General features: G+C 39.5%; 2 protein-coding genes across 2 annotated transcripts; both read right to left on the bottom strand.

The window, feature by feature from the left end:
- Nucleotides 1-28: 28 nt before the first annotated feature.
- On the bottom strand, nt 29-23,045 carry LOC143532149 (uncharacterized). Its single transcript, XM_077027282.1, has 3 exons — nt 22,789-23,045; nt 1,752-3,139; nt 29-792 (listed from the first exon to the last, which is right to left on the bottom strand). Exons 1-3 carry the CDS (start codon nt 23,043-23,045, stop codon nt 29-31), a joined length of 2,409 nt encoding a protein of 802 aa, XP_076883397.1.
- Nucleotides 23,046-23,427: 382 nt separating this feature from the next.
- On the bottom strand, nt 23,428-23,751 carry LOC143532138 (uncharacterized). The gene has a single exon (XM_077027272.1). It carries the CDS (start codon nt 23,749-23,751, stop codon nt 23,428-23,430), a length of 324 nt encoding a protein of 107 aa, XP_076883387.1.
- Between the last annotated feature and the right edge of the window lie 1,489 nt (nt 23,752-25,240).

Below are 25,240 nucleotides of genomic sequence, written 5' to 3'. Positions count from 1 at the left end.
CCTGGGTCGGGTCGGATCGGGGCAGATGTCACATGACTGGTGGTGGAGGTGAAGTATAATGGTATGGTGGTGGGGGTGACTTCCTTGGTGGTGGAGGTGATGTGTAGTGGTATGGCGGTGGCAAGGATTTTACTGGTGGAGGCGGTGAAGTGTAGTGGTATGATGGCGATGGTGACTTCTTAGGTGGTGGAGGTGATGTATAGTGGTATGGTGGTGGTGGAGATTTTATTGGTGGAGGAGGTGAAGTGTAGTGGTATGGTGGGGTTGGTGATGTAACCGGTGGTGGAGGTGAAGTGTAATGGTATGATGGGGGTAGGGATTTCACTGGTGGTGGGGGTGATGTGTAGTGGTAAGTTGGGGGGAGAGACTTCACAGGTGGTGGGGGCGAGGTGTAGTGGTATGGGGGTGGTGGAGACTTGTACACGTAAGTTGGTGTTGGTGGTGGTGGAGATTTGTAGTAGTAAGGAGTAGGAGTAGGCTTTGGCTTCTTGCAAATCTTAGATGGAGTCTTGGGGGCGTACGCAAATGGTTTGGCATAAAGTACAACCTCATAATCATTCTTAGACTTGACCTTAAGCTCGGCACCCTTCAAACCACCATGGAGATTTGTTGGGATGTTACATTTGGTACCATTTGGTGCCATATGTAGCTTAGCAACACATGCTTTAGCTCCATATTTTGAATACTCCAAACTATTAACAGTAATTGCAAATTTTCCATTGATCTTAGTCTTTCCATATGCAACAATTTCTTTCTCACCAGTAGCCTTGCATGTGACTTCCACAACAGCACCTTTAATACACATAAAATAAGTTAATTAACAACTATTTTCAACTCTTTATATATCATCAATAATTGATATCCTGTGACCCAATTACCATATGAAATTATATCATGGTACAGATGCTTGATTTAATGATTTAATCAATTCAATTATTCTAATAATAATAAAAGAAATATTTATGGTTATCAAATTTATACATTGTGAATAAAGAACATTCATATATCATAAATTTGTTGTATCATGTAAATGGATCTGAAAATATGATGAAAGTTATAGAAAATAGATCGTTGTAAACAGTAAAAAAGTTAATTATATCATGTATATATGTGCATTAATACATTATCATGTCTGATGAACGTGGGAAACAGAATCAAGGATAGAACATGGGTCAACTAGGAGTGCATATGCATCATGATCACCAATTATTTTAAACATAGTAGTGCCTGTATTATTATGTTAAAACTAAAAACTAGGAACAAAAATTTTGTTATATTGTTTTTTCGTGGGAATATTCTTTTTGTTGTCATATTCTTCTATTATATTCAGTTTTGTTGTATATAAACAATCATATACAACTATTATTATGTTAATAGATCTGACAAAAATTCAAATTGTAGAAAATAGATGGTTTATCTAGTCAAAATGTTACCACATATTTTCCTATAATAGACAAAATAAATAAATTAATTAATTATATGTTTCCCATATGCCATATAATATTAAAAAGACAATTAAATTATATATAAAAAATATTTGTGTATTGTGAATTGTAAACCGTAAACGTATGAATTAAAACAACTTTATCAGAACGTCCCATGATCTTTTAATTGATGATTTAATTTTATGATTGTGTACTATGTGTGTTCATGTGTGGCTCTTGGACGTGGGAAACAGAATCAACTATGAATGCATCATGATAAATTATTATGCTAGAAAAGGTTATTATGTAAAAAGAAAAGGTTTGTACCTTTGAGATGATGCTTTGCATGAGATTTGATTGGGTATTTCCAGTCATAGCAGCTGTAGCAGTAAACTTTTCCGACCACTTTTACGATCAATTTGCGGTGGTGAGGGTGAGGGTAGGGGTGGGGGTGGTATGGAGTTGGTGGTGGTGGTGAAGTGTAGTAGTAATGCGGTGGTGATTTAGCTGGTGGTGGTGGGGATTTGTAGTAGTATGCTGGTGGTGGTGGTGACTTTATAGGTGGTGGTGGGGATTTATAGTAATACGGTGGTGGTGGAGAATGCACTGGAGGAGGAGGGGACTTGTAGTAGTATGGAGGTGGTGGCGATTTAACAGGTGGTGGTGGTGATTTGTAGTAGTATGGTGGTGGGGGGGACTTTACAGGTGGTGGTGGAGACTTGTGCTCATACGGGGGTGGTGGTGAATGCACCGGTGGTGGTGGAGACTTGTATATGTAAGGAGGTGGTGGTGAGTGAACTGGTGGTGGTGGAGACTTGTAGACGTAAGGGGGTGGTGGTGAGTGAACTGGTGGTGGTGGAGACTTGTACACATAGGGATCATGTGGTGGAGATTTGACTGGTGGTGGTGGTGGTGAATGCACCGGAGGAGGTGGAGACTTGTACTCGTAGGGGGGTGGTGGTGAATGTACGGGTGGTGGCGGAGACTTGTGTATGTAAGGAGGTGGTGGTGAGTGAACCGGTGGGCGTGGAGACTTGTATTCATACGGTGGTGGTGGTGAGTGTACGGGTGGTGGTGGAGACTTGTATTCATAAGGTGGTGGTGGTGAGTGGACCGGTGGGGGTGGAGACTTGTATTCATACGGTGGTGGTGGTGGTGAATGTACGGGTGGTGGTGGAGACTTGTATTCATAAGGTGGTGGTGGTGAGTGGACCGGTGGGGGTGGAGAATTGTATTCATATGGTGGTGGTGGTGAATGTACAGGTGGTGGTGGAGACTTGTATTCATAAGGTGGTGGTGGTGAGTGGACTGGTGGGGGTGGAGACTTGTATTCATACGGTGGTGGTGGTGAATGCACTGGTGGTGGTGGAGACTTGTACTCGTAAGGTGGGGGTGGTGAATGTACTGGAGGTGGTGGAGACTTGTACTCATATGGTGGAGGTGGTGAATGCACCGGTGGTGGTGGAGACTTGTACTCGTAAGGTGGTGGTGGTGAATGTACTGGAGGTGGTGGAGACTTGTACTCGTATAGCGGCAGTGGTGAATGCACCGGAGGTGGTGGAGACTTATACTCGTAGGGCGGTGGTGGCGAAGAATATAAGTAAGGCTTGTCAGCGGAAACCGCTACAAGGTTAGCAACCCCAAATACGGTAAATGCAATGACTATGTGCCATAAGCGTACCCTGAAAGGGCCGCCGCCATCACCGGCAGGAGCTCTAATGATTCACCCGGAAAGTTGGTGGTGGTGGTAAAGGAGAGGAGAGTGGTGGTGGTTTTGGGTGATGATGTTTAAGGGAGTAAAGTAGTCGGTATTTATAGATACAAGCCAGAGGATAGTCGTTAGATGGAAGTTGTCATGGAAAAGTCAAATACGCAATTTCGATAACAAAAAAAGTTTTATATTGTTTTAATGCAGCTTGGAGACATTAGTTTTAAGGCCTCGTATGATCGACTATAGTGCATTTACTTCCCACTAAAACTTATATTATTAATATTAATAAAATATATATCATTAAGTAATTGTAAGCACTTGCAAGGGACCACTAAAACAATTTAGTAGTTTTATATTGAAAAAGGAAAATGACATTCCCAGTTGTATATCATTGTTAAATTATTTTTACTTATTAGAATATTGTTATAAAATATTAATATTTCTAAACTTGTTAAAAAAAGTTATCATCTCAAGTCAATTAGTGTTAATCAAACTATATCTATTATTAGTAACTTTTACCAGTAAAAATGTGAGATCTTGGTAACTACGAAATCTGTTGGTGAAGGCTTATACAAAACTAGTGCAACAGATCATGATCGTTATTACCAATAGATATATCATAGACAGATCAAAGACAATTTTTTACATTGACAGCAAGATGATGTAGATATATCAAAGATGCTTTTGCACTAATGGCAAATCGACAACGACCATCTCACCAACTAATTCCTTATCAACATATTACCAATGATGTTATATAGATAGTTTTATCGATAAACACACATTTAAATAGTCAAAGTAGAAAATATAAGCAATTTTTATGAAAACGAAAATACATAATAAATTTATTTATTTATTTCTTTTTGGGTTAGGGAAGGGAAGGGGAGGGGCGTTTATTGTTTTTTTTCCTGGCTAAATTGGCATTGCCGGGTAAAATTATATACATGAGAAAAGAAGTTACAAGATTTAAGGGGCATACCCCTAAGCAACCTAGTAAAAGACACTCAAAACAGACTTTAGGATGTCCATACCAAAAAAACATATCATTCCAACTAAAAAAACATATCACTCTTATTAAAATACTAAAAGTTGAAATACTAGTTACGATGATATCCTAATACAAACCGAACCAAAAGTATCGGTTGCTAAGTAGGATCACTAAACAACATTTCTAGCCAAATACAACAACTAAAAATAAACAAGATTAAAATATTAAAATACAACACAAGAACCAAACGGTTGGGCCCGCAATATCGGCTATGATATTGGCAAACCGAAACAGACCAAAAACCCAAAATTGGGCCTTCAAACCTACAAGATGCCAGGTGAAATGGGCTTTAAAAACATGCAAGTTGACGACCCATGCCTGGTCCTTAACTAAACCAAATTAGTTGAAAAATGGGCTTTCCGGTGGGTAATTAAGTATTTAAGTGGTCGAATTCATCTGCCCAACCAGCATAAGTAGCAATGCTAAACAACATATATATATATATATATATATATATATATATATATATATATAACTATCTAAATAATTGTCTAACATAAAATCTTAGGTGTCGTTTTCAGGTTGTTCCCCTCATTCTTTAGAGCCATCAGATTGCTTGATTTATAAATGAAGGCTTTTCATGCATTTGACCCGAATTCGCGGGTATGGGTCTCACCAAACCCGGATAGTCTTTAAATGGGTTATAACATCTCATTTATTTGTAAACTTATTTCATAATAAAACAATAATTTTCACGGGTCATGGGTCTCACCAAACCCGGATAACCCTTAAACGAGTTATAACATCTCATTTATTTGTAAAATAACCCCTTAATAATCAAATAATATTTTTCATGTGTTATGGGTCTTACCAAAATTTAATAGCCCTCAAATGGGTTATAAGATATAATTTATTGATAAACACTTTCATCATCAAACCCTATTTTAATTTATATGCTTTACATGTTCTCCGTCGTTGGTCTATCATCTCCATTGTCGGTTAACTTCCGATACTACCCACCATTTCCAACTACATCAACGTCCCTTTTTTATTAGACAAATATTCGTGTTCATGTTTGTACATTTAAAAAAATCAACATGCTCATGTTCATTAAAAATCTAAAAAACCAAAACATCTCAAGTGATAAAACCCAAACGTTAAAAAATATAATAACAAACTAATATATATATATTAAATTAAAACAAAACTAGGTTAAAAAATAAAATAAATCATCATAAAATAGTAAAACAATTAAAAATAAAACTTTAAATAAACTCCCGTAACACGGGAGGATTAAACTAGTGTAGATATATATTTATATATGATTAGCTCATTTATAAATATTTTGGTTGCGTTAACCATAGATCAAATATTCACATTACCTCTTTAAATAGTCACACTTTTAAAAGTACAATATCATTTACATTGTCAACTAGTTTATGTAATTTCTATGTTTGGTTGAAGGAATGGAATGAAGGGGGAATGGAATGAGAGAAGGAATGAAATGGACAAATGAAAGAAATGGATCATTATCATTCCTTTGTCTTGTTTGGTTAACATATGAGAATGAAATGAGTAATTAATTTATGTTGTTTGGTATCCGAAAAAATTTTTAGGAATGAAATAGAAATAATAAAAATATTCCTATCCCAAAATAAATATTTTTACAAAAAAAAAAAAAAAAAACTGAAATGGTGACAGTGGTGGTAGCTCTGGAGATGAAAATGGTGGTGGCAGTGGTGACGGTGGTGGTGATGGCGGTCAGGCCACGGGGGTGGTGGTTGTGGTGGTGGTGGTCAAGCGATAGTAGCATTAGTAGTGATGGCGGTGGTAGGGTGGTGATGACAGTGGTGGTGGCTAGGCAAGTGATAGTGGTGGTGGCGGTTATGGTTGGGTGGCGACGGTGACAATGGTTGCCGTGGTTTTGGCGACAATGGTGGCGGTTGTAGCTTTGGTGGTAAGGTGGTGGTGGTGGAGGTGGTGATGGCGACGGTGACGGTCAGGTGGTGGTGGCGGCGACGGTGGTGGCGACGGAGGTGGTGGTGGTGACGGTGGCGGTGGTGGTCAGATGATAGTGGTGGCTATGGTAGTGGTGGTGGTGGCGGTGGTTGTTAGATGATGGTGTTGTTGAGAAGGTTGAAGATGGAATGGAATGAAAAAAAAGAAGAGGGAGGTGGGAAGGAATGGTTTTGATGGAATGAGATTCCATGTGTAATGGATGATTCCATTCCATTGTGCAACCAAACACCTCTTATTTCATTCCCACGTAATGAATCATACCATTCCGTCTGTCATTACTGCATAACAAACGCTACCCAAATGTTTGCTCAATACTAGCAGCCCCGTAGTAAATAGTAATCTACAGTTAACTAAAATACCCCTTTTTTAAACAGCCAAATTTAATCAACCTTATTTGCCCAAGACTAGCAGCCCCGTAATCAGCATGATATATATACTTTGGAAACATTACCTCATAGGAGCTTACATTGGAGTAACTTCTACATAAACTTTACAAAATGACACATACCCGGTTAATGTTTGAATGCCAATATATTATAAAAACGCTAGTAGTTAGATGAATGATCATGCAAAATAGAAGATATTTTTCTATTGTGTACCCGGTTTAGTGATTAGTTTGATTTATTTGGCTAACGGAATAAATCTATCGATTAAAATATAAACTATATTAATTATTTTGTGTATAACCCATTCTTTTCTAAGCTCATTTATAATATGTAGTCTAATGTCCATATCCATATTAGACCTTAGACTATCTTTAGGTGTTGAGGAATATTAATCATCTTGGATGTTTTATAATGTTTAAGACTTTTATGGTTATGATGGTTTTCTATGGTTGACGAGTTATATGTTTAATGGGGTGTTTGTGATACCCTATTTTACCTTCTTATATCTTATTTACGGCATTAGGTATAAGTTACAAAGTTGTAACTGATACTTTATACGCTCACAAAACATAGTTTTTCCAAACACCTTATAAGTTATAACCCATAAGTTATAAGCTATAAGGAGCTAAAATAAGGAATCCCAAGCACCCCCTAAAACTATTTAAAGATTTAGATGTTTTATTATGGCCTTCAACTTTTGGTTTAGAATGCATATGTTGTTTTTGTCTATTATGGCCTTTAGCGACTCTTTGGATTCAAAACACAACATAAACTAAATTAAAGCCAAGTTATTGTTTTGGAGGAATTCGATTAATATGGTTTGAATCAATTTGTTTGGTTTTAACATAACCGAACCGAATTAAATTTGGTCCAATTACGGCCTGATAACCCCATTTTCGAATTCGGTTAGGTTTGGTTTTCGATTAGGGGTAACAAAATCTCATAAACGAACAAGTCAAACCGAACAAATTGAATAAATCGTTAGCCGAACCACTGATCACCCCTAGTCAAGTGGCAGCCGGTGATATGGTTTCCCATGCCAAGCCAAACTCTGAAGCCAACATAGGCCCGGTTGACAAAATAGTATGGTCAGAGTGGGGCAACGAGACTTTCCAAATTTGGGGAGTGTGATGACCTACACACAATAAAGTCGTCGCTCCAAAAAAAAGATATATGATTATCCTCTTATGTTATAGACTTAAAATTAGGTATCTAATTCTTGATTATTTCAAAAGGTTTTAGAAATTCTAACAAGCAATCCTAAACACCCATAGTTCGAACTCGGATCGATCCATGATGACAAAATCAAATTTAATTTCAATATATTAAAGATGGTAGTGGTGGTGGTGGTGGTGGTGGAGATGGAGATGATAAAGATGGTGGGACACAAATCAAATGTAACAAAACTACATGGACGCTTGGTGAAGAAGAAAATATATGTGGTTGAGGTGATTATTTTCATTGCTTGGTGGTTTATTAGGAATACTCGAAACGAGACAATTTTTGGTACGAAACTTGATAAGAAAGATTTTCTTTTCAATTACGTTGTTGCGGTCTCCTATTTACGGCTTTCTTCCCGTAATTGTAATTTTAATTTGAATTGGGTAGTGTGGTTAAGAAACCCGTTACTTAGTATGTAACTTTGGTTTTTTTTTTTCCGGTTAGGATTTTCTAACGAGGGATGTTTTTTAATTCAAGTTGTTGCTCTTAGAAAAAAACTATTGGGACGCAAAATCAACGACTGAAAAGGGTATAATATTCATTTCAGTTTTCCGTTAGACATTAGCTAGAGGGACTCAGAGTGCGCCAATTTTAAAACCACAGGGATGCGGGTGTATCATTTTGATTTTTTAGGGCACATTATGAGTCCGCCCAAAAACCACATGGGAGTAAATAGGAAAAATATCAAATAGAATCATCCTATGTGTCTTCAAGTTATTCTACTTGTCTTGTCGCTAACATCCTCACCATTATTCATGTAGAGTTCGAGGACCTCGCATATGTAAGACGGATATGCAGTATATTAAGCCCTCGTTGATTTGAGTAAGTTATTTTCCATCCACATATCATCATCTGTGAATTCTTTAATACATTATGGTAGCTCATATATTTCACTTTAGGGTCTTCTCAAGAACATGCAACTAATCTTTCAAATCGTTTATCAAATAATTTAATTTATGATGCATTAACTTTTCTAGTGATTTTTAAACAAACAGCTCATTATTATATAGCATTTAATTTAATTTGAAGAGTATGAGTCTGAAGCATGATGTCAATTTAATTCCTACTTATGAAATGTTTTATACGTATTGAGTCGGGCACCCCTCATCGCATTTCTTCCTAGCTTCATCATTGTGTATAACTCTGTTATCACATCAATATCAAAGTTAAACATGTTGAAGTATCGGGTTAGGATACCATATGCTTTAAAGGTTTTCATGTAAAGATAGGTTTTTCATCAAAATTCAAACATTAATCAAATCCTTGATTAGAAAATTTTTTATGAAATAAATGGATTACTTTGAAAACAGATTATATAAGTGTCCTGAGTTAGTTAGTTCAGCTTGGTTAAAAACTAAAATCTCAATAGGCTTAAAAGCATACAAATAATAATAATTTGAATAGGTATACATACCATATATCAGCAAAGAGTTGAAATAATTGCAAAACTTTGATAGGCTTGGTTGTAACTAAGCAATTTACTATTCTTGTCATGTGGTGATGCTTGAAACAATTTACTTTTTATCTCGTTTAAAACAATAGGTAACCAAGGTGGAGGGATCCTGAGTTTCAGGACGAAGCCTATGATTATTAGTTTAGGAAAACTTTAGATTTTCCTGATGGAGGGATCCAGAGTTTTAGGATTAAGTTACGAATATCTTTTTGCTTAATATAATGATAATCTTTTGCCTTAATTATGTCCATATCTTTTTATGCCAAAATTGTTGGTGTATGATGTCAGTAGTTCAGTGTCTAGTGTCTGTAATCGAGTTTGTAATGTTTTGTATTTGATGTAAGCGAAGTTAGCTAACAAGTTCGCTGATATAGGCGAACGTGTTAGACAAGCGAAGTTAGGGACAACTTCGCCTGAACATGCCAGGGGAAGTTGTCGTGATATATATTGATTAGGTTACGGCTTGATCAATAAGAAGTTTTGTTATTCGAGTTTACGAGTCAGAGAGTCCTGTAATCAGTGATTGATATCACGTGTTTAAGGTTGCAATATAACGAGTATTTGTTTATTGTAACGTGTGTTCGATTGTGTTAACTCGTATCGTCTTCTACGCTCGTAACGTCTTACGTAGGGATTCCGCACCTACGTAGAACGAGATATCTCGTGTAGATCCGGCTGAGAACCTACAATTGGTATCAGAGCTTTTGCTCGATTGTGTGGTTCGGGATTATCACGCGGGTGTAGAAACCGTTCCGTTCGACTATTCGCGGGACGAGTTTTCTGAGTTTTTGTGTTATACTCACCTCCTACAATCATAAACAACCCATAACACATTCACAGACCTCGTAAACTCCAGAAATCTAACCTGCATATTCATCGTGTTCATCAGGCGAAGTTGCCGTCACTGTTCGTAGGGTTTCAGCGAAGATATAAGGTTAAGAGAAGTTATCCACAACTTCGCCTACCTTCTCAAGTTCGCCTATATCAGCGAAGTTACCCACAACTACGCCCACTTCACAAGTTCGCTTAGCTTAAGCGAAGTTATCTACAACTTCGCCAAATCAGGCGAATTTAAAAAGAAAGCGAAGTTCAGAATCAGCGAAGTTCAGACTTAAGAGAAAATAACCACAACTTCGCCTACAGTACTGTTAAAAATAAAATTTTTATTTTTCGGGTTTCTGTGTGTTTCGTGAAAGATGTCTTCAATCAACATTACGGAACTAGTTAAGATGGAAGTGGAAGCGGGTTCGGCTACAAAGGCACCGAAGATGCTTAAGAAAACCGATTATGTAGCGTGGAAAGATCGTTTTGAACAATATGTCAAGTACCAAGATGCTAAGATGTGGGTATGCATACAAGATGGTTACATTCCACCTACTGCTGAGTATGAGGGTCGTGATCAGATAAAGAAATACAAAGAGATGGAAGAAGAAGAGAAGAAAATGTATGAGGCTGAAAGCAAAGCTCATGCTGCGATTACTATGCTCTTCCACAAGAGATTCTACACACCTTCAGAAAGTATAAGACTGCTAGAGAGCTTTGGGAAGCTCTTGAAAACCGTTTTGAGGGTAATGTGGGAATTCGTGCTTCAAAGATTAAACTACTTAAAACCCAATTCTCGGTCTTCAAGTACTTGAAGAATGAATCACTTGATGATATCATCACTAGATATTATCATCTGATGACCGAACTCAACAATTATTCAATTGCTTACAAAGAAGATGAAATTGTTGAAAAACTTCTTGATGCTCTCCCACCGAAATGGGAGATGTACACTGTGTTGATGAGAGAAGACAAAGACTTTGCTGACTATGACCTGGAAACAGCAGTTAACAAGCTACGAACTTTTGAACTAAACATGGTTCGAAAAGAGACACCTACCGATCAGGTTCAAGATCCAGGAATGTATAGTGCACAGGTTAATACAAGTTCAAGTTCGAAGTCTGATTCGTCTGCTTACTACTCAAAGGGAGAGTCGGGCGCTAACTCAACACCTGAAGGTCATGTTTCTCTCAACATGAATGGTGATGTATGCTTTGTAGCTGGAGGATCAGATGCTTCTAACCCTCAAGCAACCAAGAGTAGTTTAACCCCAAGTGTTTCGAACAACTACTCAAGGTTGCCCATGAGTGTTAAATCTGCTGAACAGCAGTTTGCTCTCTATGCATCCTTTATTGCTTCGTATGAAAATTACATTCAGGGTAAGATTGTTGATCCAGCAATATTGGAGGAAGACTATGATCAGATCGATGCTGATGATCTGGAAGAGATGGATCTGCAGTGGCAGATGGCGATGATTGTGAGAAGGGTTAAGAGGTTTATGAAGAAGACAGGAAGGAAGTTTGTCGGTGAGAGACCGGGTTTTGACAAGTCAAAGGTGCGCTGTTACAACTGTAAACAGAATGGCCACTTTGCGAAGGAGTGCACGAATGAGAGAGTTGAACGTAGTCAGAACAGGTCGACACACCAGAATGGGGGTTAGATAGCGAGCGATCACTCAGCAATGAACACTAACTGAAAGCGGCCGGGAATGAGTACCTATCCCTTACGGGAATCGAACCCGTGTCTTCGACATGATAATAGGGCCATGATTTCCAGACAGAATGGGGAATATAACTGGAATCTGCATGTTGAAGAAGTGTTCGAACAAGCCAATATGGCGAACATCGAAACTGCAGATACTGAGGAAGTGACTGGCGAAAATGAAGCTTGTATGGCAGATGTGAAAGATCAGCTCACCGAGGTAAGTACTAAACTCCCTTGCACTAAGTGTGAAAATCTGTCTGAACAATTGACAACTATAACTGATCAGTATGTTAGTTTGGATGCTCAATTTAAAACCTTAAAAGAAGAACATCATTTCACTAAAGCTAGAGAAAATAGTTATAAAGTAAAAATAAAAGCTAGTGAAAAAGATATTAGAAGTCTTAAAGCAAATCTAGCTGAAAAAATTAAAGTAATTGATCTGAGCTATGAAGTGTTAGAAGAAAAAACCAAACTAATAGCTGAAAGGGATAAACAGATAGCTGATCACCAGGTGAAAGTGGTGGAACTTAACAGGAAACTTGAGAAATTTAGAAATTCCACCGCTATACTTGATCACCTCGTTAGTGATCAAGGTTCCCCAGTTAAAAGGGGAGGAATTGGTTATCATGAAGTTCCACCACCTTACAATCATAATTACACTTATGATCCTAGTAATCAGAAATCTGTTGATGTTGATTATAGTCAGACAGTTCCGGTTAAGGTTACTATTAAAGAACCAGAAGTTAGTAAAGGCGAAACAAGTAAGCCTGTTTCAAATGTTAAGATTTCTGCTCCAAGTCTTGTCTCATCAAACTCGGACAAGTCATCTGAGTCGTGTGAGACAAAAGAAAAGGCAGTGTTACCAAAAAGTGGAGAGAAACATAAAACAACTGAAACAAATCTCCACTAAACCCGTATGTCCCACCATATGTGAGACAAACGGGCAGTAGTACAGCCTCAACATCTAAAACAACTACTGAAAAGAAAGTTGAACACAGGAGTTGTTTCAGATGTAATCAATTAGGACACCTAATTGCTGATTGCCCTCTGAAGCAGAGATTCAGAGGTGTGAGGCCTTCAAAAACTGAAAACAGATCTAACAGTAACTATAATAGTGGTAAAACTGAAAACTAATCAAAGTTCAGAAATTGGACTAATTCAGGTTTTCAAAGAAAAAAATATCAGTTTTTCACTGCTAACAACCAAACCATAAGTAATAATTCACTTAATTCTAGAAGGTTTGGATGGCCTCATAGTCAATCTCCAAGAAGGTATCCTTTCAGGACTTACAGAAACTATTCTGATACTAACCTTGGACAGCCAAGGTACGGGATGTATCGACCCAAGACCAATAGGTCTTGGGTCCCCAGATTTTAATCATTTGCTTTAATCGTGCAGGAACAGTTGAACAGGGCTGCAAACAATCAATGGGTTGTGGATAGCGGCTGTTCCCGGCACATGACGGGTAACAAGAAATTGTTAAACGATTGTAAACCTGTTCAGGGAGGAAGAGTGAGTTTCGCTGGAGAGAACGGTGGTAGGATTACAGGAATTGGGACGGTGACTAACGAAAAGATGACGTTAGAGAAAGTAAATTTTGTTGAAGAACTGAAGCACAATCTGCTGAGTGTTTCGCATATTTGTGACAAAGACTACACCATGCTTTTCACCAAGAATGAAGCGATCGTGCTATATCCTGGTTTCAAGATACCAGAGGATTGGATTGTTATGAAGGCTCCAAGAGAAAAGAATACGTATATAATGGACATGAGGTCGACTGAGATGACCACAGAAGAATCGTGTCTTCTGTCGAAAGCAACTGAATCGGAGTCCGAATTATAGCATAGGAGAATGGGGCATATTCATCTTCGAAAAATGAACTACCTTGTCAAGAATGGGCTTGTGCTGGGTGTTCCTTTGAAGAATTTCAACATTGAAGATCAATGCTTATCGTGCAAAAAGGGAAAGCAACACAAGAAATCCCATCGCACCAAGAAGGTTAACTCAATAGTCAGTACCCTAGACCTACTTCACATGGATCTCTTTGGTCCCGTGAATGTAAAAAGTCTAGGGGGAACATCGTATTGCTTGGTGATCACTGATGATTTCTCTCGATACTCTTGGGTATATTTCCTTAAGTCAAAGGATGAAACGGTTCAGATGGTAATAAATTTGATTACCAAAGTTGGGAACATTATGGGAAAAAGAGTTAAATTCATCAGGAGTGACAATGGGACTGAGTTCAAGAACTATCAGATGGAGCTCTTCTGCTTACAGAAAGGAATCGAACATCAGTTCAGCGCTCCGTATACTCCGCAACAAAATGGAGTGGCTGAGAGGAAGAACAGAACGTTAATTGAAGGAGCCAGAACCATGCTGGCTGATTCGAAACTTCCTGTGGTGTTCTGGGCTGAAGCTGTTGCAACAGCCTGTTATATCCTTAATCGAGTGTTAACCATTAAAAGATTAAATAAAACATGTTATGAAATTATGCATGGGAGAAAGCCCAACTTGAGTGGTCTTGAACCATTCGGTCCCCATGTTCGATATTAAAGGCAAATTCTAAATTTGGTGAAATAGCCGACGAAGGAATCTTAGTCGGATTTGTTGTTGGGACTCCTAATAGACGAGTCTTTAATACATCGACCAGCATGGTTGAGGTGGTCTGTAACACTGATATCACAAGTTACAAATCACCAAAACCAAGCACGGGACCCGCTGGGGTTTTCGACTATGATAGACTTTTCAAATCTTTTAATATACCTTATTTGGATTGTGCAGAAGTAGATGAAAGAATTGCTTCGAAGATGATTTTTGATGAGGAAGACAATTATGTGCAAAGACCGAAGTATGATGAATGTCAGCCTTCCTCATCAAATGCTGTCAATACCCCTGCTGCCTCTACTGAAGAGGAATTTATCAATCCGTTTCACTCTCAACAACAATCACCCACTGATAAGCTACCTTCGAACCTGGAAGACGATCTAGATGTCAGTGCGGTTCCGACTACGAGAGTTCACAAAAATCACCCATTGGAGAATGTGATAGGTGATTTGTCCGACGGTGTACAAACAAGACAAAGCTTGAATGAGCACACCTGTGTTTATACAAGCATTAAAGATTCAGGCATAATCAACGAATGCTTGTACACCTGCTTCATCAGCCAGATTGAACCAAAGAACTATCAAATGGCTCTCAAGGACAACTCGTGGGTCGAAGCCATGCAAGAAGAATTAGCCCAGTTTAAAAAGACGGAGGTATGGAACTTGGTTGCAAAACCAAAGAATGTGCATGCGATTGGCACAAAATGGGTCTTCAAATGCAAGACAGATGAGAAAGGGATTATTATCAGGAATAAGGCGAGGCTGGTTGTAAAAGGTTTTAATCAGCAAGAGGGGATTGATTACAATGAGGTGTTTGCTCATGTGGCAAGATTGGAGGCCATTCGTTTGTTTTTGGCATTTGCTGCACATAAGGAGATGAAGGTTTTTCAGTTGGATGTGAAGAGTGCTTTCCTTAACGGTAAAGTCGATGAGGTTGTGTACGTTGAGCAACCTCCGGGTTTTCCTGACCCAGACTTTCCCGATCACGTATACAAGCTAAGTAAAGCACTGTATGGACTACATCAGGCACCTCGTGCCTGGTACTCAACGTTATCCGACTACTTGCTTGAGAATGGTTTTGAACGGGGAAAGATTGATAGCACTTTGTTCTTTAAGAGAAAAGGGAGCGACTTTCTACTGGTGCAAGTCTACGTGGACGACATCATCTTTGCTGCATCAAAAGTCGCAACGTGTCAGGAGTTTGAGGCCGTCATGAAGAAGAGATTTGAAATGAGTGCTATGGGTGAACTAACTTTCTTTTTAGGACTGCAGGTTGATCAGAAGAAAGATGGGATGTTCATTCATCAGACTAAGTATGTCCATGATGTTCTCAAACGCTTCAAGATGGAGGACAACACTCCATACGATACTCCAGTCTGCGTCAACCACAAATTGGGTGCTGATTCAGACAACGATGCAGACGTGGACCCAACTCAATATCGAGCAATAATAGGTTCTTTAATGTACTTAACTGCTTCTAGGCCTGATATAATGTTTGCTGTTTGTCTTTGTGCTCGCTTTCAGGCAAACCCAAAGGAATCTCACTTGAAGGGTGCGAAGAGGATTCTACGGTATCTCAAAGGCAAGCCTAAGCTGGGGTTGTGGTACACGAGAGGAGGAGACTTGGAGTTGGTCGCCTACACAGATTCTGATTATGGAGGGTGCAATCAGAGTCGGAAGTCAACTACAGGTGGATGTCAGTTTCTTGGTGGCAGATTAGTGTCATGGCAATGCAAGAAGCAGACTTCAGTCGCGATTTCAACCTGTGAAGCAGAATACATGGCAGCATCTAACTGCTGCTCCCAGGTTCTTTGGATTCAACAACTGTTGCGCGATTACGGTCTGAATTTCACTCATACTCCTATTTGCATTGATAATACTGCTGCTATCTCAGTAACTAACAATCCCGTAAAACACAGTAAAACTAAACATATTGACATCCGTCATCATTTTATACGGGATTGTTCTGAGAAGAAACTGATTGTGCTCGAAAAGGTTGATACGCTAGATAATTTCGCTGACATGTTTACTAAAGCGTTTGACAAAACTAGATTTCAAAACCTTGTTGAGCTGAATGGGATGATCAATCCCGAGTAACCCTGCTTTTTGTATTAGTATTAAAAAAAAAAAAGGTCACTATCGCTTAGAATTATGTCGGTTGCCTCAGTTTGAAGGACATATCTTCGGATATGTTTGGTCCTCATTTCTACTTGTTGAATATAAGGATAGCCATTAACCAGATGACTGAAAGTGACCGGGGCGGTTTATGATGTGTTTTTATTCTTTCGCTGAAAATTAGTCGATCATACTTAGTTAGAAGGACACATACTTGTATGTGGTCGGTCCAGCTGATCCATTGGATCTTCGGGATAGCCGTTTACCTGAAAACTTCAATTTGATCGGGGCGATTGAAGTTAAAAATTTTTCAGGGAGATGAAATTATTTTTCAAGTCTACTACTTCGTAAGAAGTTCCTTTACTATGTTTAACAGAAAATTGATCCAACCTTGGAAAGTGATAGATATACTGATTCTGTGTGCTTAACTAGTGAAGTTATTAGGCCTAAAAGACTTTAGAACAGTCATTGTATGTCATGGTAGTTTTTTATGGTGCGTAAAAGTAGAAGTGATACTAACTAAATCTACTCGATTTTACGTGGAAACTTCTTAACAATTTGTGCATGTCTCCATATATATCTTTCCGAATGATAGGCAGAAAAGCGATTACCCAGTCATACACGAGCCCGTGAGTGTTCTGATTCCCGTGAAGATAGCGTGTCAAGAAACTGCAGTGATCCAGATTCGGGACTTGCAGTAGTTTATCTGACGTTGTGAAAAAAAAAATGTGTGAGTTATTGAGACATTATAGAGTTCATAATGATAAGACTTCTCAATCAAGATGCAAGATAGAGAACGGGAAGAAGAGTCTGACGATCGAAGAGCATTTACTATTTAATCAGACACTACGGGTCGAGGTTAACTCGGGGTGACTTGGGGAAAGCCAAATACGCTCTTGAGAATAGATAGGAGGCATCATAATCTCTGAGTTGTTGCCCACTTAAGTTTTGAGCTTAATTGAACCTAACCCGTATCACAGAAACGATGAAAACCATTCTAAGTCATTTACCTGCTTACAACCTGTTTCTTTATGTCATAATAAAGCTGAACACGGATCTGTGTGACAGTCACGTAGTTAGTATGATTCCTGTTCGGATCTTTTCTAAAACATGGTAGTCCCTATCGAGACTGAAATTTGATCCCGTGTACTTTAAATTTTAAAATTTTTCTACTTATGTAGTTGTATGATTTTATATCTGGTTACTTGGTCTTGATCGTATCATTTAACACATTAAAGGTTGTTTTTAAAACTTAATTACAAATTGTTCAAATTATAGGGGTTTGTTTTGAAAATTTTAATACCGGCGAAGTTGTCCATAACTTCGCCTGCATTAGGCGAAGTTATCCACAACTTCGCCTGTATAATTTTGACCCTATATAAAGGAAATTAAAGGTCAAACGGGTTCATTATTTTCAAAACCCAGCAAACTTATCCAGCGAACTTAATCTCTAAACCCACAGCGAACTTATCGATCTTCATCTGTGTTCTTTTTCCAGTTATAATCTGAGTTATAGGTGCGTAGTGTTGATAGTATCACCTATTCGCTGTCCGTAACGTTAATCAAAGGTCGTTTCGACCCGATTCACGACCTCGTTTTTCCGAACCTTCAATAACCGATTTTCAAACGTGTTTTCACGTGTTCATAATCAATCTAATCGTCTAAATCGTCATTAAATCAAGTTTTACAAGATCCGCAAGCTCAAAATTGACCAAATCACGTCGTTCGATAAACCTAACTGATGCCGTTTCATATTCGGCGAAGTTACAGTTTAGGCGAAGTTGTCCGTAACTTCGCCTGAGGTTAACTTCGCCTGATAATTATTTTTGAAACAGTTTATGAGGCGATGTTGTGGTTAGGCGAAGTTACCATTAACTTCGCCTGGAATTTTTTACTTAACAGTTAACAGACGAAGTTAAAGTTGAAGCGAAGTTGTTTCCCAACTTCGCCCCATCTTTAACTTCGCCTATACTGAAAAGATCACAACTTCGCTCATCGTAACAGGCGAACTTGTGATTTGCTTTGTCGCTTATCTAACTTAGTCTGTTTGGTGCAGATATGGCTGCTATAGGTGGTGCAGGCGGTGATGACGGTGGTGATAACCAGAGACAGTTCTTCCCGGGTCACAACATGTATATAACATTAGACCCGGAGGCGAGCGGAGTTGATGATTTCCGTGAAATCATCACGTTCCTACTACGCTCGTGTATATTCCACGCGATTACGACAACACTGCCAATATCCTTGCCAAACATTGAGGATTTTTGGCAGACCGTGGAATATGATTGTAGGGTCGAGCCCCCGGTGATGCGAGCAACAGTCAACAATCACATTGTTCAGTTCTCATCTGAACAGATCCGGGCGGCTTTACGTTTTGGAGATGAGACGAGGGATGACCCGACAGACTTTGTAGCTCCTTTCCGTGATGGAGCGTTTTTGAGGATGGGATACTCAGGTCCCTTGGGAGATACGCATAGAAGGAAGGAGTTTTTACTTGACCAGTGGCGCTTTCTCATGCATGTCATGATTGTTTGCATGTCAGGGAGAAAGGCGGGCACTGATGGCATGGGCGCGACCATGCAGTCGGCAATGACTGCTCTGACTTATAATAAGCGTTACAGCTTTAGTCAGATGGTCTTCTACGAGATCGATCGACAACGAAGAGCGGTGGCGCGTGAGAGATTTATCATGTATCCAAGATTTCTACAAATGATCTTGAATCATGTTGCTCCAACGCTACCTCAGCGCCTACCAATCCGATACGTAGAAAGTGTGAGCAAAAGGATCTTTGCCCAATGCAGATCCTCCAGTGCGAGGAGCAAACCTGAGCTCCGTCCTCGGCATACTCCACTATTTGGGTACTTGATCAACCCGGGGTATGTGCCTGCTCTTGGGGACGAGTTTCGGGACCCGGCACCACAACAGGCAGGAGCACCTCAAGCTATACCTGCTGCTCCTGTTGTGTCACCGGAGGAGAACGTTGACCTTGACGCAGAGTTTGGCGGTCAAGGATTTTTTGACATGGAGAGGGTTGATCCAGAGGAGATTGTGCAAGTCTCTGTTGCACATGTTTCGGGTGTGAATGTTACTAGGGCAGCTGCAACGGTGGCTGGCTCAGATTCTGATGATGAAGTGGCCGAAGCAAGACGGATTTTGGTAACACATGAACGGACTCATGGGAAAAGGAAGAGAACTGATGATGATAGTGAGTCAGACTATGAAGAAGAAGTTCAACAGTTGATTCGCAGATCAAGAAGGGAACGGATAGGTGCAGGATCGGGAGTCGGTGAGAACTCGAGGGTGGTACGTTTCACCCCACCCGCACTGTCCGGTATGACAATGGTTCCCTCATCATTACAGGTTACAAGGCCAAGCGCCACGAACATTCCCGTGGTGGCTACCTCATCCTCATTTGGCCTCCCACTCACTTCATTTCAACTATCGGCTCCGGAGATTGTCTCGTTGCCACCTCCAACTCTTACTCCAACGGAGGTCGTGGCACATTTTATTGAGTCGACGGTTGTGGCCACTGCAGGGTTATCGGTGACGATACCACCTGCGGTTACGTCTACTTCTGAGGTCCCGGTTACATCGGAAATCCCTCCTCAGTACACTCAAGATATATCACATCTGAGGTTTGATTTCGATGCAACCTTATCAGACTCAGAACGAATAGCAGCACTTGAACGGGTCGTGGCAGAACAGTCAAGGATTAATCTTATCCAGACCCAGGCTATTCAACGCCTAGTTGCAGAGAATCAGATGCAGTCGTCCCTGCTGGTAGAACATGGAAAAATCATAGATGCTCTGAAGGAGTTCTTGGCATCTCAGGGGGAGACGAGCTGTAAAGGCGATGAGTTGAGGACCAAGAGGAGAAATGATCGAGACGATGATCCCAATGCATCGAAAGGTGCAGGTGGTGAGTTGCCAAGAACTGTACAAGCTCTTGGGACTTCCACAACTCAGGGGGAGTCGACAACTGCAGCTGGTGGTGATGATGTGGTGGTAGTGGAGGTTGAGGAGATGGATGATGACTTTATGTGTGATGATGATGTATTACCGAGTGATGAGATAGAGAAGATTGGTGAACAGATTGTGATTGATGATGAGATAGAAGAGGGAGAGATAGTAGAAGAGAATGTAGAGCATGAGATTCCAGAAGTCGATAACGCAGATTTGAGTAAAGAGATGGGAAATGATGAGACTGAATGGGAAGAGCAGCCTAGATGGAAAGAAGGCTATGCTCAGTGGTTCGTCAAAACGAAGAAACCAGCGGTCCCTACTATGTTTAAGAAGACTTACAACATTAGAGGCTATGCTGAAGCGAGAAAAGGGATTATCTGCTGGATATACGATGAGCAGTTGAGGCTCTTCGTGATTAAGAGATATGATGGTATTCAGTACTTCAAAAGAATGTTGAGATCGTTGAACACACTGCCAGAATGTGAAGTGAAAGACTTAGCCAGATTGGGATTGATAAATCGAAGTGATGATAATATGGCTAGAGTCATCGGGAAGATAGTATGGAAGGAGAGTATAAAGGAAAAGAAGTTCTAGCTGCTGAAACCACAGAAGGGTAAACTTATCAAAGATAAAGATAGAGGGTTGAGAGCAGATGGCAAGCCTTGGATGATTATGAAGTATAAACCGATCCGGTGTTTGAAAGAAGTGCCGATGAAACAAATGCCCAAGGATGTGCTCAAAGAGTTGAAGTGGTGGTATGTAGATTGTGAGACAGCTGAAGCAGTGATGGAAGATGAAGATGAACAAGAGCTGCTGAGAGTCTATGATCCGATGCATCTATTGAACCTGTCTCGAGCTGATCTGCAGGTGCTGAATGAGAAGAAAATCTTTTATATTCCTGCTTGGAAAGACGAAGCGAGGAAATATCAAAGAGTTGTTTCGGTATGTGTACGAGAAGGAGTGAATGCTTAAAGATGAAGATTCAAGATTGTTGAAGATTACAAGACACGTGCTTGAAGATAAAGAGATGAAGCTACTGCCAAGGGGGAGTCTGTTGGTGCATGATGTCAGTAGTTCAGTGTCTAGTGTTTGTAATCGAGTTTGTAATGTTTTGTATTTGATGTAAGCGAAGTTAGCTAACAAGTTCGCTGATATAGGCGAACTTGTTAGACAAGCGAAGTTAGGGACAACTTCGCCTAAACATGCCAGGCGAAGTTGTCGTGATATATATTGATTAGGTTACGGCTTGATCAATAAGAAGTTTTGTTATTCGAGTTTACGAGTCAGAGAGTCCTGTAATTAGTGATTGATATCACGTGTTTAAGGTTGCAATATAACGAGTATTTGTTTATTGTAACGTGTGTTCGATTGTGTTAACTCGTATCGTCTTCTACGCTCGTAACGTCTTACATAGGGATTCCGCACCTACGTAGAACGAGATATCTCGTGTAGATCCGGCTGGGAACCTACAAAAATATATTGATGAAAAAGCTTTCTTATTCTTTTAGCTGGATCAAAAACATAAGTTTGGAAATAATTTTTCACCACATACTTGGGAAAGTAATTAAGTAATCAAACCTGGTAGGGGTAGGATAAGGTTTACGTTGATTAGGACGAGGAATTTCTGAAGAGAACCAATCATCATAATCTATATTTTTGATTGAACCTTAAGATCCTGCAAGATATTTTAAGATAACAACTGAGATGGTTATGTGCTCCAGAGGATTCTGGGGAAAATCCCAAAAATAGTTGTGATCGTAAAGATCATGGGGAAAATCCCGAAAATAACTTTGATCTTGAGCTAACACCTAAGTGTTAAAAACTTTGAATAAACCAGTTGTGAGTGACATGAAGATGCCAAAACCTCATGTAGATACTTGGGACAAACTAGTCGTGAGTGACACGCAAATGCCAAACCATTATGTAAATACTTGAGAAAAACCACGGTTTCATAACATGTCCATATTATTCCCTTGACAATACTTGAGGATCCACCATGTAACCAACAACAACGAAATTGTCAGCCACCATTAACATGAACTAGTCCCGCCATCTTGAATTACATGTGAACATCGTGCGCTCTTTGCGAGGTGTTTAAACCCAATACTAAGAAAGGTGGAAACCTTTAAAACATAGAAGGGAATAAAACCTTAAACGTAGAGAGGTGGACACACCCCTTGGAATGCATTCACTTCTTAGTCGGGATCCCAATTCTGCAAAAAACTTGAAGCTTTGTGTGGGTGGGTGTTAGCTCGGCTAACGCCCCTCTGATGATTAGGTCAGTAATGGGTTTCAATAATAATAATAACTATTATTATTATTTAAATAGTAAAGTCTGAATACATACCATACCGAGATAGAAATAAAATTCTAACTTACATGAAGTAGAGTTTAAAGTGAACGGCATTCCAGGATCTAGGCAGGATTCTGCCATCCATAGCAGATAGTTGATATGCTCCTTTTCCTACCTCAGCCTCGATCTTGTATAGTTCTTTCCATATGGGTGCTAATTTTACATCCTTTGGATCCGTTGTATACTGAAATGCCTTCCTTAGTACTAGATCTCCCACTTGAAATCTTTTTACCCTAACGTTCTTGTTGTAGGATTTGGTGATCCTTTGTTGGTATGCTGCCATTACGGATTCTCGTCGAGTCCTTAAGTTCATCTATCACATCCAGATCATCGGCAAGATCCTGATTGTTGGTTTAAGGATTCTGTAGGCAGGATCTTGTAGTAGGGATTCGCTTCGGTCCCAAACACTAAAGAGAAAGGAGTTTGCCCCGTTACGCTATTTGATATAGTTCGATATGCCCATAACAGGAATGCTAGTTCTTCAACCTACTTTTCTTTCTTTGTCCCCAACTTCTTCTTCAAATTGTTGACGATGATCTTGTTTGAAGATTCCGCTTGTCCGGCTTGAGGGTGTACTGGCGTGGATGTGATCATTTTTATCCCCCATGTAGCATAAAAGTCGGTAGTTCTTTTGCTAATGAACTGAAACCCGTTGTTACAGATGATCACAACCCGTTGTTACAGATGATCACGTCTGGGATTCCGAAACGTGTGAGGATATTTATTTTGATGAAGGATATAACTTCTTGTTCTCTAACTTGGACAAATGCCTCTGCTTCCATCCATTTGGAAAGGTAATCTGTCATTGCTAACATGAAAACCTTTCCTCCTTGAGCCTTTGGTAATTTGCCCACAATATCCATTCCCCACTTCATGAAGGGCCAAGTAGATACGATCAGATGAATCGGTCCAGGGGGCTGATGAAGAATGTTGCTATCTCTTTGACAGGCATCACACTTTTGAGCATAGATCATTGCATCTTTCCTCATGGTTGGCCAGTAATAACTAGTCCTAAGGTTTTTAGAAAACGATGATCGACCTCCAGTGTGATTCCCATAGTCGCCTTCATGGATATCTTTTAGAAGTTCTTGTATTTCAGGATCTTCCAGGCAGACCCAAGATTTGCCTAGGCGTCTGCTTCAATATTTTCCTCCCTAGGTACCTATTCAATAATAAAAGAATCGAATTTCTCTGCCATATTTTTACTATATGGAGATATTCAGTTTGTTTCTCACTTCTAATAACATAAGAGCCATTGAAGTGGTTAGCAAGCAATAAGGAATCCACAAATACATGAATATTTTTAATTTCTAAATCCTTGGACAACTGAAGGGCATCAATTAAAGCTTCATTATTGGTAGCTTGGAAATCATATCTGATTGCTTAGGGTATTACTTCCCCCCTATGGCGATTTCAGGATGATTCCTAAGACTGTCTCCCTGACATTTGAGGCCCCATTAATATATCCACTTACCTTTATCCTGGTCTAGTTGTTGAACTTCTCAGTCAGCATCCTGCTGGATATCACTACTGAAATCAGCCACAAAGTCGGCTAAAGCTTGGGATTTAGTTGCTGTTCTAGGCTCATAAACTAAATCATAAGCACTCAATTTAACAGACCACTTAGCCATCCTACCAGAAATTTCAGGCTTTCTTAAAAAATCTTTCACAATATAATTAGTTTTAACAAAAATAGTATGCGTCTCAAAATAATGTCTTAACTTGGTAGATGCCATAACTAAAGCTAAAAATAACTTTTTCTAAATAAGAATACATGGTTCCAGCATCAAGTAGACTTTTACTTTCATAGTAGATATGATGTTTTTGCCTTTCGCGATCCTTGACAAATACAAAACTTACAGTGTCTCGAGATACCGCCAAATAGAGGAATAATGGCTCACCATTCACCATCTCCGGGCTTCATTAATAAAGGTGTTGATGAAAGATAAACTTTGTGCGCCTTATCATGTCTCTGCCCCCATTCAAATGTCATGTTCTTTTTTAGGATATCGTAGAAATCCTTTCACCTTTCTGAGGATCTTGAGGTAAATTTATTTAAGGCTACGATCATGTTAGTCAACCTTTGGACATCCTTCACGTTAGCTGGTTCCTTTAGGTTCACGATGGCTTTGATCTGCTCTGGACTTGCTTATATCCCCCTTTTGGTAACCATGTATCCTAATAACTTGCCTTCCCCAACTCCAAAGTGACACTTGGATGGGTTCAGCTTCATGCTATATTGGTCCAGGATATCAAAAGCCTCCTTAAGATCCCAGAGGTGATCCACATATGTCTTTGAATTAACCACCATGTTGTCGATATAGACTTCCATAGTGCCCCCAGTTTTTCTTTGAACATCATGATGACCAATATTTGATAGGTGGTGTCACACCCCAACCTAAGGTGGAAATGTCGGGGCGTGAGCTGATTGCTCATAGCTCTCAAGGTACTATCATGCAATATATAAAATGATAATAT

Source organism: Bidens hawaiensis, unplaced genomic scaffold, assembly GCF_021521415.1.
Source record: "Bidens hawaiensis isolate Kalapana, Puna unplaced genomic scaffold, B.hawaiensis_p1.1 tig00000702_1, whole genome shotgun sequence".
Lineage (NCBI taxonomy): Eukaryota > Viridiplantae > Streptophyta > Magnoliopsida > Asterales > Asteraceae > Bidens > Bidens hawaiensis.
This window is presented reverse-complemented; position numbering and strand designations above follow the sequence as displayed.

Coding starts and splice junctions, on each gene's coding strand:
- LOC143532149 (XM_077027282.1), bottom strand. CDS start 23,045: ATGGCAGCATACCAACAAAGGATCACCAAATCCTACAACAAGAACGTT. Junction 3,140..22,788: donor CACTTTAAACTCTACTTCAT/GTAAGTTAGAAT, acceptor GTGAATCATTAG/AGCTCCTGCCGGTGATGGCG. Junction 793..1,751: donor TGCAAAGCATCATCTCAAAG/GTACAAACCTTT, acceptor TGTGTATTAAAG/GTGCTGTTGTGGAAGTCACA.
- LOC143532138 (XM_077027272.1), bottom strand. CDS start 23,751: ATGAGGAAAGATGCAATGATCTATGCTCAAAAGTGTGATGCCTGTCAA.